General features: G+C 32.1%; 1 protein-coding gene across 5 annotated transcripts in view; it reads right to left on the reverse strand.

The window, feature by feature from the left end:
* Gphn (gephyrin) overlaps window positions 1–12,796 on the reverse strand; it is a 602,355-nt gene that overhangs the window by 362,645 nt on the left and 226,914 nt on the right. For all 5 annotated transcript variants that reach the window (XM_077799519.1, XM_026385121.2, XM_026385119.2 and 2 more), the window contains exon 3: window positions 4,645–4,702. In XM_077799519.1, the coding sequence (XP_077655645.1) occupies window positions 4,645–4,702 (58 nt within the window). The remainder of the gene's footprint in view (window positions 1–4,644; window positions 4,703–12,796) is intronic.

Genomic DNA, 12,796 nt, shown 5'->3' on the forward strand with positions numbered 1-12,796 from the left:
GGCTTAAATAACTTGTCAGTTTCAACATTTAATTAATAATTGTGTTGATGTCTATTGATCATTTTTCATATTCAAGTTGTGATCTGCCTGGTTCTTGGTATGATGAGTGATTTTTTATTTTACAAAGATGTTTGGGATTTTATATTCTGAGACTACTTTACCTTCTTTCAAAGCAAATGTTCCCTATATTGTGGAGTAGTTTTTATGTTCAGCTTCTTGATGGCTTCAATGACCATTCAGGCAAAACTGAAGCGCTGATTCATACTGCCTGTTTGAAGGTAGAAGGTGGAAGTGCATGTCCCTTTCTGGCCTGCTAAGAATTTTATGGTGAAGTGGGCATCACTTTGATCTACTGTTGATACTAAGGAGTAGTATATGCTGACCCCAATGATGGAGAAGAGTAGATGGTTGACTCATACTATGAGTAGAGTAGAGTGTCAATTGGCCCCACCTTGTCCAGGTTTCTTGTTGTAGTGAGGGGTGAAAGCTTATCTCGCTGCCATGTGTCACTGAAATAGGAAAGGAAAAGTGGAATTGCAGTGTCTGACTCCACCTTGCAATGTTTTATTTAACCTTCTTTCTGTTTCTTGGGTGTCTTCATCTTCTTAGTTTTGCCATAATATAGTAACTGAGACTGGAAAATTTATAAAAAACAGAGATTTATTTCCCACAGCTGGGATAATTGGAAAATCTAATATCTAGGATCCATATGCGGCAAGGGACTTCTTGCTGCATCATCGCATGGAAGAAGGGCAAAATAGCACACATGCTCACATGTGCCAAGAGAAAGTGGCAGGAGTAAGAAATAGAACTTATAGTTTCTGGCCATATTATAATCAACATTAATCCATTCACCTGCGAGGAGACCTCATGACCTTAACAACTCTTATCAGGTCCTATCACCCAAAACTGATTATTGGAGATTAAGTTTCTAACACATAATATTTTAGAGACATATTCAAGTCATAATAGAGGGGATGGAGGCTCTGTTAATCACTGGATACCAGTGACACTACCTGGCTGGGAGAAATAGAACATAGCCTATTTCTGTTGGGATGGTGATGGCAGATCAACTCTTGCTTAGCACTGCTACAATATTCTGGCCAAAGACTCAGTGTGACAACTATTCTTCCAGATGAAAGAAGAAAAAATATCTCCCTGGTCTGCCAACATCACAAGGTAAAGGATAAAGAAACCTGTGAGCTGCTTCATGGGACAACAGGAAGTGAATCGGAAGATCAATTTTAGACTGGCTCTGCTAAATCTGTGAGAGAACTAAGTAGTTCCACCATTGATGTTTTGATAGAGTAGGGTGAACATTGCTAAAAAGTTTTTCTATTCTGTTAGGTGCCTCCTGTCTTGGTCTTTTGGCTAGATAAAGAGGCTTTTCTTGGAGCATTTTTTTTTTTCTATACCTATTGGTGGTTCCAACTTGAAGTCTTCTTCAGTACCCTGTCCAGAACATATAGGAAATAGTAAAAAAACCCAAGGAACTCACTGCCATATCATTTCTTAAGTCTTCAGGTTCCTCAACAAACTGCCATTTTCTTTTCACCTCTTAAGAGTTTCTCTATTTATTTGGTAATGCCCAGGAAATTTTAGATTCCTGATACAAGAAAACGAATCTAGAAGAATAACGCCATTCTATCTCGGCTGGAACTGGAAGTCTTTACTTTTGAAATTTGATCAACTTATTATAATATTATCCAGAACAATTTACACATGTGCCACGTATGAACTAAATAATGGTTTCTGCAGTAAGAAACATTGTGGAAGATTACCACATCTGACAAAAATTGAGTTATGTTTCATCAATCAATCACACTATTCTATGGAAAGATATAAATGTATATTTATTTATACATAGTATTATTATACACAGCAAATCAAACTTAAAATTCAATTGTATTATTTATATAACTTAAGATTATTCAGATATTTTCCAACTACACTCATTATTTCATCCATGTTTCCATTTCCTTGAGACAAAAAAAGATTATATCTGATTTTAACTGAAAATACTAATAATGCCATGTAATAGACAAAATACTTGTAACAGTTTTTTCCCCAATATTGAAAAAAAGTAACATGGCTTCAATATTTTGTATGTTTCAGGGTTCAAACTTTCTGACATTATTGTATGTGTGTGTGTGTGTGCGTGTATGTATGTAATTGAAGAAAAGTAGAATTGATAATATTTGATTTGTTAGATATTTAGGAAAAGATGAAAAAGTTGGAGCATATTTCTGGCTTGGGAAGTCTGAGCATATATAATGCTGATAGAGAGGATATATAATAGAAGGAATACTTTGAGAACCAAGAGGATAATTTTTAGTTCTAGTGAATTTGAGGTTCCTTTCAGATAACCAAATATTCACTAAATCATTGGATAAATCTGGCAGAAACTCAGAGAGAGAGATAAAATTCCGTGATTGATATTGGAATCTGTAATCATATAACAGTTAGCTGAGGTCATGCTAGTGAACACAGAGAATCACATGTAACTGCTATATAAAGGAATAACTGTTGACTGAGGTTGTAGCCGTTATGTAGACACATCCTAAAACCAGAGAACTAATATATTCATTGAATTAGTTTAGTTTAATTAATTTTTAGAAATGCTGCTTACCTTTTAATAATGACTCTTCACTAAAAGAGCATTCTTTCATTATGTTTTCTAAAAACAATTCTAGAGTTGTCTCTCAGAAAATTCCTTTAAAAAATGATTTGTGATGATGCTTGACATGCTTTTTCCATAAATTACTGGTGTTATATCTAATCTTGGTAGCACAGGCTGGCCTCAAACTTTTGATCTTTGTGCACTCTACAACTGAGATACATTCCGAGCTCTTTTTAAATTTATGCTGAGACGGCCGCACTAAGTTAACCAGGTTTGTCTTGAATTTGTGATCTTCTTGCTTCAGTATCTAAGTAGCTGTGATTACAGGGGAGCAAAACCACCCATGATCTAAATCATATTATTTGCATCCATTTTTTCCCTCAACCTTCACTGCCACAGTTTTAGTACAGATATTAATCATTTTATGTCTACATTCCTAAAATCTGGTTTCCTTCTTCCTACTAAGAATATCTTCTTTGCTGAAAGCACTTCTTAATCTTCATGAAAAATATTTAAAGAAATTACCAAACTGATAATGTTACTTTTTCTCCTAAACTCCTAAATGAGTACATAATAGCACCTTAGGTTTTCAAGATAAAATCTAAACTTCTTAACATGACACAAAGCCACTTCTAGCCCTATATTTCTCCGGAACTTACTTTATATCATTCAATCTGGAGCTACATTATGTCATATTTATGTTCTCATAAATATCACTGCCTGCCTGTTTGCTTGTCTCTCCCTCTCATACTGGGGATTGAATACAGGGCCTCATGTATGCTAGACAGGTGTTCTACTGCTATATTCCTGTCCCCAGAGTTTACCTCTTGGAAAGACGTTTTGCTGATCACCTTTTGAAACAGCCAGGTTACCTTTCTATGTGTTAGCATAAAATTATTTGTTTACCTTTATCATTTAATACCTATTTCAATTGTATTATAAGACAGAGCCCCTTCAAGAAAAATGCACTTCAACTGTATTTCCTATAAATGTTTCATAAGACCCCTTCGCTTTCTCTCTCTTTCTGTATATATAGATTAATTCTGAAGTTAAATTTTTTTGAGTAATTATACAGTATACATCAAGATGTAATATATTAATGTCTTTCTCATCCTTTAATGACAATTACATTTTCTGAAATAATTATTGAATGTCAAATAAATAATCCAAAGTTCATCTTTGTACATTTGCATTTCTAAATCTGTAAAATGAGGAATGTAAATTAGGATCAAGTTTCCTCACAGTTGATTCCTCCAACTATATGAATTTACAGAAGTTGGAATGAGACTCTTGAAACTTACTTTTAATGCTAGAACGTGATATTGAAAATTTTAATTGAATTATGCATGATTATTGAAATCTTTATTATGCAATAAATCTACTCAACAACTTAAGTAGTATGGTTTAGCTCTGACTATTGTTATGCAATTGTTAAATTTCATATATGAAACAGGAAGTTCAATTCTCAATATGTGGTAAATTGCCTTTAGACAAGGGCAACATGCTGTGCTAGATGATTAATATTCCACAGACAGAAGAATATAGTAATGACCTAATTTTCAAGGAATAAGGTCAATTCTCTATTTATTATAACATAAATTTGAATTGAAATTGGCATTTGTGTTTTAAAAGGAACCAGGAGATATTTACTAAAAGATTGCTATTATTTTATAATTAGTAAAGGCTATAGGAAAAAGAAATTGCAAAAAGATTTTTAAAAGATAATCTATCATGTACACTAATGGTTATAATGCTTCTTATGTAGATTTTCAAAGAACTGTATAAGAAAGGATTACTTTTTGATTCTCCTAATATTTTTCTCAGAAATGCATTGCAAATGGTAGATGATATCTGATGATAATTTATTTATTATATATACATTTTTAATTCAAATAGAATAACGGGGAACTTAATGGTGTCCTAACATACCCAAAGATTCAATGATATATAGGAAAAACAAGATTTTCCCCAACTTCCCAATAAGATACTAAGCCTTTGTAGAGGTGAAAAGTGCCATACTATACCTTGATTTCTTCTATCTCGTCTGGTACTATCTTGTATGCTGATATAGTCCCACCCAACCTGAAATTAGGAGAAGAAAATATTCTCAAAACCAGCAACAGTGCATTAAAAATATGGAAGAGTTATAGCATTAGCATCAGAGTGCTACCAATAATTGTCCAAGGCCTAGCTGCTCATTAACCAGAGAGAAAAACATTTTGTGAGAAAGTTTTCCATTTATTAGTTTAAAAGAGGTAGATTAAAAAATGACTTTTGAAAGAACAAACATTAAGTTCAATTTTTATCCATAACTAAACTTCTCTTATTGATAGTTTTAATAATGCTGAAGCTTCCAGTTTTATTGCTGGTTTCGATCACAACTAACATGTCTCAGGAATCAATAGAAGACATGTTGTTTGTCTTTTTGTTTGATTAATTAAACTGTACTTCTTAAAGTAGATTTGGGCTTATAAAAACTGAGCAGAAAGTAGAGATATAGTCTCTCATACCCCAACTTGCTCCGGTTTCTTGTTTTAAACATCTTGAATTACTATGGTATTTTGTCATAATTGATGAACCAATGTTGATTCTGCTTTTTAAAAACAATTTAAACAGGGATATGTGTGTACCTTGCACTGTCAAAGGGAACAAGAAAAGAATTTAGGGGTCACAAATAATTTAATTCCTAAAATATTTTTTGTGCCTTGAAATGGAGATGCCATTAATGTCATGTTTATGTTTGAAATAATTTTTAGAAAATGACAAATATTTCTATAACACCATAAGCCAGGCATGTCATATATGTTATTTAATTTATTCTTGTAATTATATCTATTGTAAAAATGAGGAAATTGAGATATGGAGACATTGAGCAATTTTTTAAAAAATAACTGAAGTAACTAGTAAGTGAAGTAGTTAATAGAGTTGTATACATAAATGGAAAATACATATCAGAATTTGAATACAAATTATAAAAATACTAATTTGAAAAAAATATTGATTACATGTAAAAATAACATTCTGGATATATTGAATTATATATGGTATATTATTAAAGCCAAGAATCCATCTACTTCTTTTTTTTTTCGTACCAGGGATTGAACTCCAGGGCACTGGACCACTGAGTCTCAGCCCTATTTTGTATTTTATTTAGAGACAGGGTCTCAAACTGAGTTGCTTAGCACCTCACCATTGCTGAGGCTGGCTTTGAACTTGAGATCCTCCAGTCTCAGCCTCTCGAGTCACTGGGTTTACAGGAGAGGCATGTGCTGCCATGCCCCAACTCCTCTGCTTCTTTTCAGTTTTTAAAATGTGGCCACTAGAAAAAATTTAAATAATATTCAGGGCATTTGGAGGTCCCAACATATCTCCTTCAGTTGCTCCAGGCTCTTAAAATACAAGATAATTCACTAAACTTTCTTCAACTTCTGTGTTTACAAAGGAAACTTCTGATTACTCATCCTGAGATCATAATTATCTCAATATCAAAAAAAGAGCATCATACATAAGAAAAGCCTAGGATATTTCCTCTCACAAATGTAAATTAAAAAACAACAGGAGCTGGGGCTGTGGCTCAGTGGTAGAGAGCTTGCATAGTATATGTGAGGCACTGGGTTCGATTCTTAGCACAGCATATAAATAAATAAAGGAAATAAAGGCTAATCAACATATTAAAAGTCCAATAAATAAATAATACTCTTGTTTCCACTAAAAATTAATTCAACAAAATGATTTTCATTGAAACATTCTAATATTTGTTATTTATTCTTGCTAATGAAACTAATGTTAAGATCTTGACTAAGAATTATTTCTTAGATTAAAAGTGCCATGATTAAATGGTAGAAACAAATGAATTTCAAATTAATTTACTTCATATAAGGCATACTATGGATGTAGTATACAAGACCATAGTACGATAACTAATAAAAGAGAAGTATTAGAAGTTACTAAAATGGAAAGTTACAAAAATTTTGTAAGAGGTTCAAAATTAGCATTTAAAAATACTTTCATTTTCAATTGTTAAAATTACTCAACTAGAAGCTAAGATTGTATACATTAATGAAAACATTAGGACAAAAACTATTGAAATCTCTTAGGTCTGTAATTCATAATTTTTTAATTTATTTCAAAATAAAAAATTTTAAAAATACATAACATTATAAAATACACTGGCTTTAATTAACGTGTTCTATAAAAACTGTTACATAAATAGAAAAAAGATTACACGAATAGTTCCAAGATGTTAGTAAAATAATGATTCAAAGATGCCATGGTGACTTAATGGAACAAAAAGCAAAACAAAGTAGCTATAATAAACTTCAATTCTATTCCACAAACAATTTGCTATTCTCTTGGTTAACACTAATTAATAGTATTCAAAACTGGCTTTCCTAATCCCATGAAGATGTTGGGAAGGTAAACTTCCAGATTAGTATTCCTACATCAAATTCAAACCAATGACAATAGTTTTGACTGTTAAAAAGGTGGGACAAGTGATGTGTATGGGTCAACATATTCCCACTTTGATTACGATGGACATGACATATATACATATGCATATAAATAGTATAATAATGAAGTAATAGCATAACTATATGATCAAGAAGCTAAAAATAGAGTAAATGTGGAGGGCTTCCATATTATATTAAAGACCAAAAATGAGAAAGGTGACAAAAGCTTATGTAAATACCAGGAAAAAATCCCATGAACAAAACAGTCTAGTAAATAATGTCACAAATAACTCAGTCATGAGCAGTTTATATTTTAAAAAATACACTGTTCAAGAATACACTTATTTCAGCCATCCTTTTTTTCTATTCCCTGAAATACTATTACCAAAGTAATAATATATTTTCCAATTATGACTTTTGACTTTTGAACTGATTTCTGAAAATGATATTTGTATTTTCATGGTATCATTTAGTAGAGATATTCAACATGTTATCTGTATTAAATAGTTACGAACTTAGGTCTAGGCCATAAAATGATTCCAAATTACATTACAGTACACCATTCTTTTCATTACACTATACTATCCATTCACAAAGAATACACTCTGGAGGTAGAATTCTATTATACTCTAGTCAATATATAAAAGGCATTACACATTGGAATTGTAGTGGTAATAATATTAGCAATATTACTACAAATGTTATATATATATACACACACATATAATTGGGATTCTTTGCATAATGAAATAACATGTGGAATGGATCCAATTCTAAACACAAAATTCATTTATGTTTCATGCACATTATATACATACCTCAAATATTATTTTATAAAATATTTTTAGTTTACTTGCATTTTGACCATGAACCAATGTCACTTGAGATTAGGTATGAATTTTTCCACTTGTGGAATCATGTTGCTATTCAAAAAATTTCAGATTTTGGAGCCTTTCAAGTTTCATATTACAGATGCTCAACTTAATCTGTATTTAGCATTTAATATATGCCATGTATTGTGTTAGGCTTTACATGTATGATGAAAATGAAACCAGTAATTTTTCAAAGGACTCATATCTAGGAGTGATAGAACTGGGCTTAAGAAATGAAATTTAAAAATTTATGAAAGGATCATTAAATTTATATGGAAATTCAAGGGACACAGAAAACCATCTTGAAACGATATTGGAGGATTTCCACTTCCTGATTTCAAGTTACTACAAAGCTGTAATAATCAGTAAAATTTGCTACTTGTGTACAAATAGACATATAAAACAATCTAATGACTCTCCCCCCTGACCTCCACACTTGGCAACCTCAAATATATCTTTTATGTCTATGAATTTGCCTATGCTAGAACATTTTGCCTATATATTATATCTGTCTTATTTCACTAAGCATAGGTTTTCAAGGTTGAGCCATGTTGTAGCATGCAGCAGAACTTCATTCCTTTCTAATGGGTGAATAATGTTCCATTTCATGTCTGTACCACATATGTTTACCCATATCTGTTGTTAAAAGCTTTAATTGTTCTATTTCTTTTGGCTATTGTGAAGAATGCTGCAGTGAACACTGGCATACAAGTATCTGCTGCATGAGGCCATCTTTTCAATTATTTTGGATACATGACTAAGGAGGTAGAATTGCTTGGTCATTCTGTGTTTAGCTTTTTGAGGAACTATTTTTCACATTTCCACCAGCAACATATGAGGGTACAATCTCTCCACATCCTTGCTGTAGTTCATTATTTTCATTATATTTTTATGATCAAATTGATATGTCTGAAGTGGTACCTCATTGTGGTTTGGATCTGCATTACCCTAATGACTAAAGATTCTGAAGATGTTTTCATGTGCTTAGAGGCCATTTGTATATCTTTGGAGAAAATTTTATTTAGGTCTTCCCAGCTATCTTTAAAATTTTTTCTCATGTGAGTTGTAGTTCTTTTAGATTCTAGATTTTAAACCTTATCAGATATGATTTCCAAATACTTTCTTCCATTATAAAAGTTTCCATTTCACATTCTTGATGATGTTATTTTAAGCACAAAAGTGAAGTTCAATATATCTGGCTTTTCTTTTGTTATTTGCATCCTATGTAAGAGGTTATTGTCAAATATAGGGTAAAAAAAATTATCCTTGTTTTTTTTGGTGATCTTTATGGTTTTAGTCTTACATTTAGATCACTGATCCACCTTGAATTAACTTTTCTACATAGTGTGAAGTATAGTTTAACTTACAACAAATCAGTTTTCTTACATTCATGGGTTCATTTTTGAATCTTCACTTTTATTCCACTCTTCTATAAATCTCCTTTTTTTTTTTTTTGATTGACACATAAAAATTGCATATATTTATGGGGCACCATGTGATCTTTCAGTACAGGTATACACTGTGTAATGGAGGTCATTCTTTGTGCCAGTACCATACATTTTGATTACTGTAAGTTTTGTAGAAAGTTTTCTGATATTGTTCTTTTTCAAGATCTGACTGTTGGGGCTGGAGATGTGGCTCAGCAGTAGCGCGCTCGCCTGGCATGCGTGCGGCCCGGGTTCGATCCTCAGCACCACATACCAACAAAGATGTTGTGTACGCCGAGAACTAAAAAATAAATATTAAAATTTCTCTCTCTCTGTCTCTCCTCTCTCACTCTCTCTTTAAAAAAAAAAAAAAAAAAAAAAGATCTGACTGTTTTTACTGTTTGGGACTCCTTGAAATTTCATACTAATTTTAGGTTCAGACTTTGACATTTCTGTAAAAAATGGTTCCTAGAATTTTGATATGATTAAATTGAATATGTAGATCACTTTGGATAATACTGACATTTTCATAATATAATGTTTTTTACTCCATGAAGAAATGATGCCTTTCCACTTGTTTATACTTGTTTAGGTCCTCCTAAATTTCTTTCAGCAATTCCTAGGGTTTCTATTCTTCAGATGCTATTTTAAAAGTAGTTGTTTTATTTCCTGTTTGGATTGTTTATTGCTAGTGTTTAGAAACACAAATGATTTCTAGGTGTTGATCTTGTGCACTGCAACTTTGCTGAACTCATGTATTGACTCTAGTAAAAATTCATTTTGGATTTTTTATATATAACACCATGTTCTGTGTGAATAGAGAGTTTTGATTTTTTCTTTCCAATTTAGAATTCTTTATTTTTGTTGAGTAACTGGCTAGAACTTCCATTAAAATTTTAATATTTATGAATTCCAAATAATGAAAAAATGGATGTAGTTATAATTTTTAAATGTGACATAAACTATAATGGGAAGGATAGAGAGTGAATCTTAAGAAGTAATATTATCTTGCAAAATGGGAAGGTGAGGTAGCAGAATAATATCCCTCCCCTCCCCCAAGAAACCTAACTCCTAATCCCAAGAATCTATGAATATATAAAATTACATGGCAAAGTGACATTAATGTTACACATGTAATTGAGATGACCTTATATTCTGAGTTATCCCCATAAACCTACTATACTTAAAAGGTTTCTTAAAAGTGGAACAGGAAACTCTGAAAGATGGCAACATGAGGATTAGGCCTATCTGATATTTCCAGATTTGAAGACAGAGGAAGGGGCTACAAGGTGGGATTCATCTAGGAATACAGGGATGATTCAATACATGCAAATCAATAAATGTTATATGAACAAAATGAAGTTCAAAAACTGTACAGTCATCTCAATATATGCAGAAAAAGCATTCAACTAAATTATATATCCTCTGGGTGCAGTGGCACATGCATGTAATCCCAGCAGCTTGGGAGGCTCAGATAGGAGGATCACAAGTTGAAAGCCAGCTCAGCAAAGGCAAGAGACCCTGTCTCTAACTAAAAAACAACAACAAAAAAATGGGCTGGGGGATGTAGCTCACTGGTTGAGTGTTCCTGAGTTCAATTTCTGGGGAGGGAGGGAAGGAGAGAGGGAAGGAGGAAGGAAGGAAGGAAGGAAGGAAGGAAGGAAGGAAGGAAGGAAGGAAGGAAGGAAGGAAGGAAGGAAGGAAGGAGCAGGCAAAGAATTGCTCTACTTCTGAGCCACATACCCAACCCCAATAAAAACTACTTATAATAAGACAACAACATTGTACTGAATGAAGGAAAGCTGAGAGTTATTCTAAGATATGGAATAAGACAAGGAAGCTCAGGTTAACCACTTATACTAAATATAGGTTGGAAGTCACAGTCAGAGCAATCAGGCAAGAAAAAGAAATAAAAGACACCCAAATTAGAACACAAGTCACTGATTGCAAATGACATGATTTTATACACAGAAAAAACCCCTGAAGACTACACTAAAAACTATTAAAACTAAGGAATGAATTCAGCAAAGTTTCAGCTTCAACATCAACATATAAAAACTGTGGCCTTGCAATATGTCAATAGCCAATTTTCTGAATTAGAAAAAAAGAAAGCAATTCCATTTACAATAGTAGAAAAAAAACAAAAATGAAAATAAAATATCTAGGATTAATTTAGCCAAAGAAGAGAACAATATTCACAATGAAAATTATAAGACATTGAAGAAATAAATTGAAGAGAACACTAAAAACTAAAAAAAAAAATCTGTCTTTATGAATTAGAAGAATTAATACTGTTAAAATGTCCATACTACCTCAAAAGATCTACAGATTCAATATAATCCCAACCAAAACAGCTATGGCATTCTTCATAGAATTAGACAAAAGGATACTGAAATTTATACAGAACCATAAAAAACACAGAATAGTCAAAGCAATCTTGTGCAAAAAGTACAAGCAGGAGGCAAACACAATCAAAATATAATACAAAGCTTTAGTAGTAAGGACAGTATGACATTGATATAATAACTGACTGATACACTACTTCAACAGAATGAAGAGCCCAGATGTAAATCCACACATCCACAGCAAACTGATTTACAATAAAAGTTATGAGAACACCCACTGAAGAAAGAAAAGCCTTTTCAGTAAGTGGTGCTTGAAAAATGGGACATCGAAATGCAGAAGAATGAAAATTACAAAACTCAACTCAAAATGGTTTAAAGATTTAAAGGTAAGACTGAAAACTAGAAACTGTAGAAGAAAATATAGGGGAATTGCTTAAGGATATAAGAATAGGCAAAGATTTATTAATTTTTTTTTTTTTTGGTGCAAGACCTCAAAGCACAGAAAACAAAAGCAAAAATGGGCAAATGGCTTCACATCAGTTTAAAAACTGTTTGCACTGCAAAGCAAAAAATAAATAAATAGGGCCGGGGTTGGGTTGTGGTTCAGTGGTAGAGTGCTCGTCTAGCATGCACGAGGCACTGGGTTCGATCTTCAGCACCACATAAATGTAAAATAAGGATATTGTGTCCACCTAAAACTAAAAAAAAAAAAAAAAAAAAAAAAAAAAAAAAAAAAAAACTAAAAAAATATAAATAAATAAATAACAAGAGTGAAAAAATAATCTATGGAATAGGAAAAAATATTTGCAAACTATAAATTCATCAAGGGTTTGATATACAGAATATATAAGAAACTCAAAAACCTCAATTGAAAAAAAGTAAACATTACCTGATTAAACAATGGGCAATAGCCCTAAATAGACATCTCTCAAAAGAAGATATACAAATGGTCTATAGGTATATAAAAAAATGATAAATGACTTCTATTTTCTGGAATATGAAAATCAAACCACAAAGAGATATCACCTCACCCTAGTAAGAATGTTAATTATTCTAAAAGAGGGAAGATAACCTGTGTTGG

Source organism: Urocitellus parryii, chromosome 6 (genome assembly GCF_045843805.1).
Source record: "Urocitellus parryii isolate mUroPar1 chromosome 6, mUroPar1.hap1, whole genome shotgun sequence".
Lineage (NCBI taxonomy): Eukaryota > Metazoa > Chordata > Mammalia > Rodentia > Sciuridae > Urocitellus > Urocitellus parryii.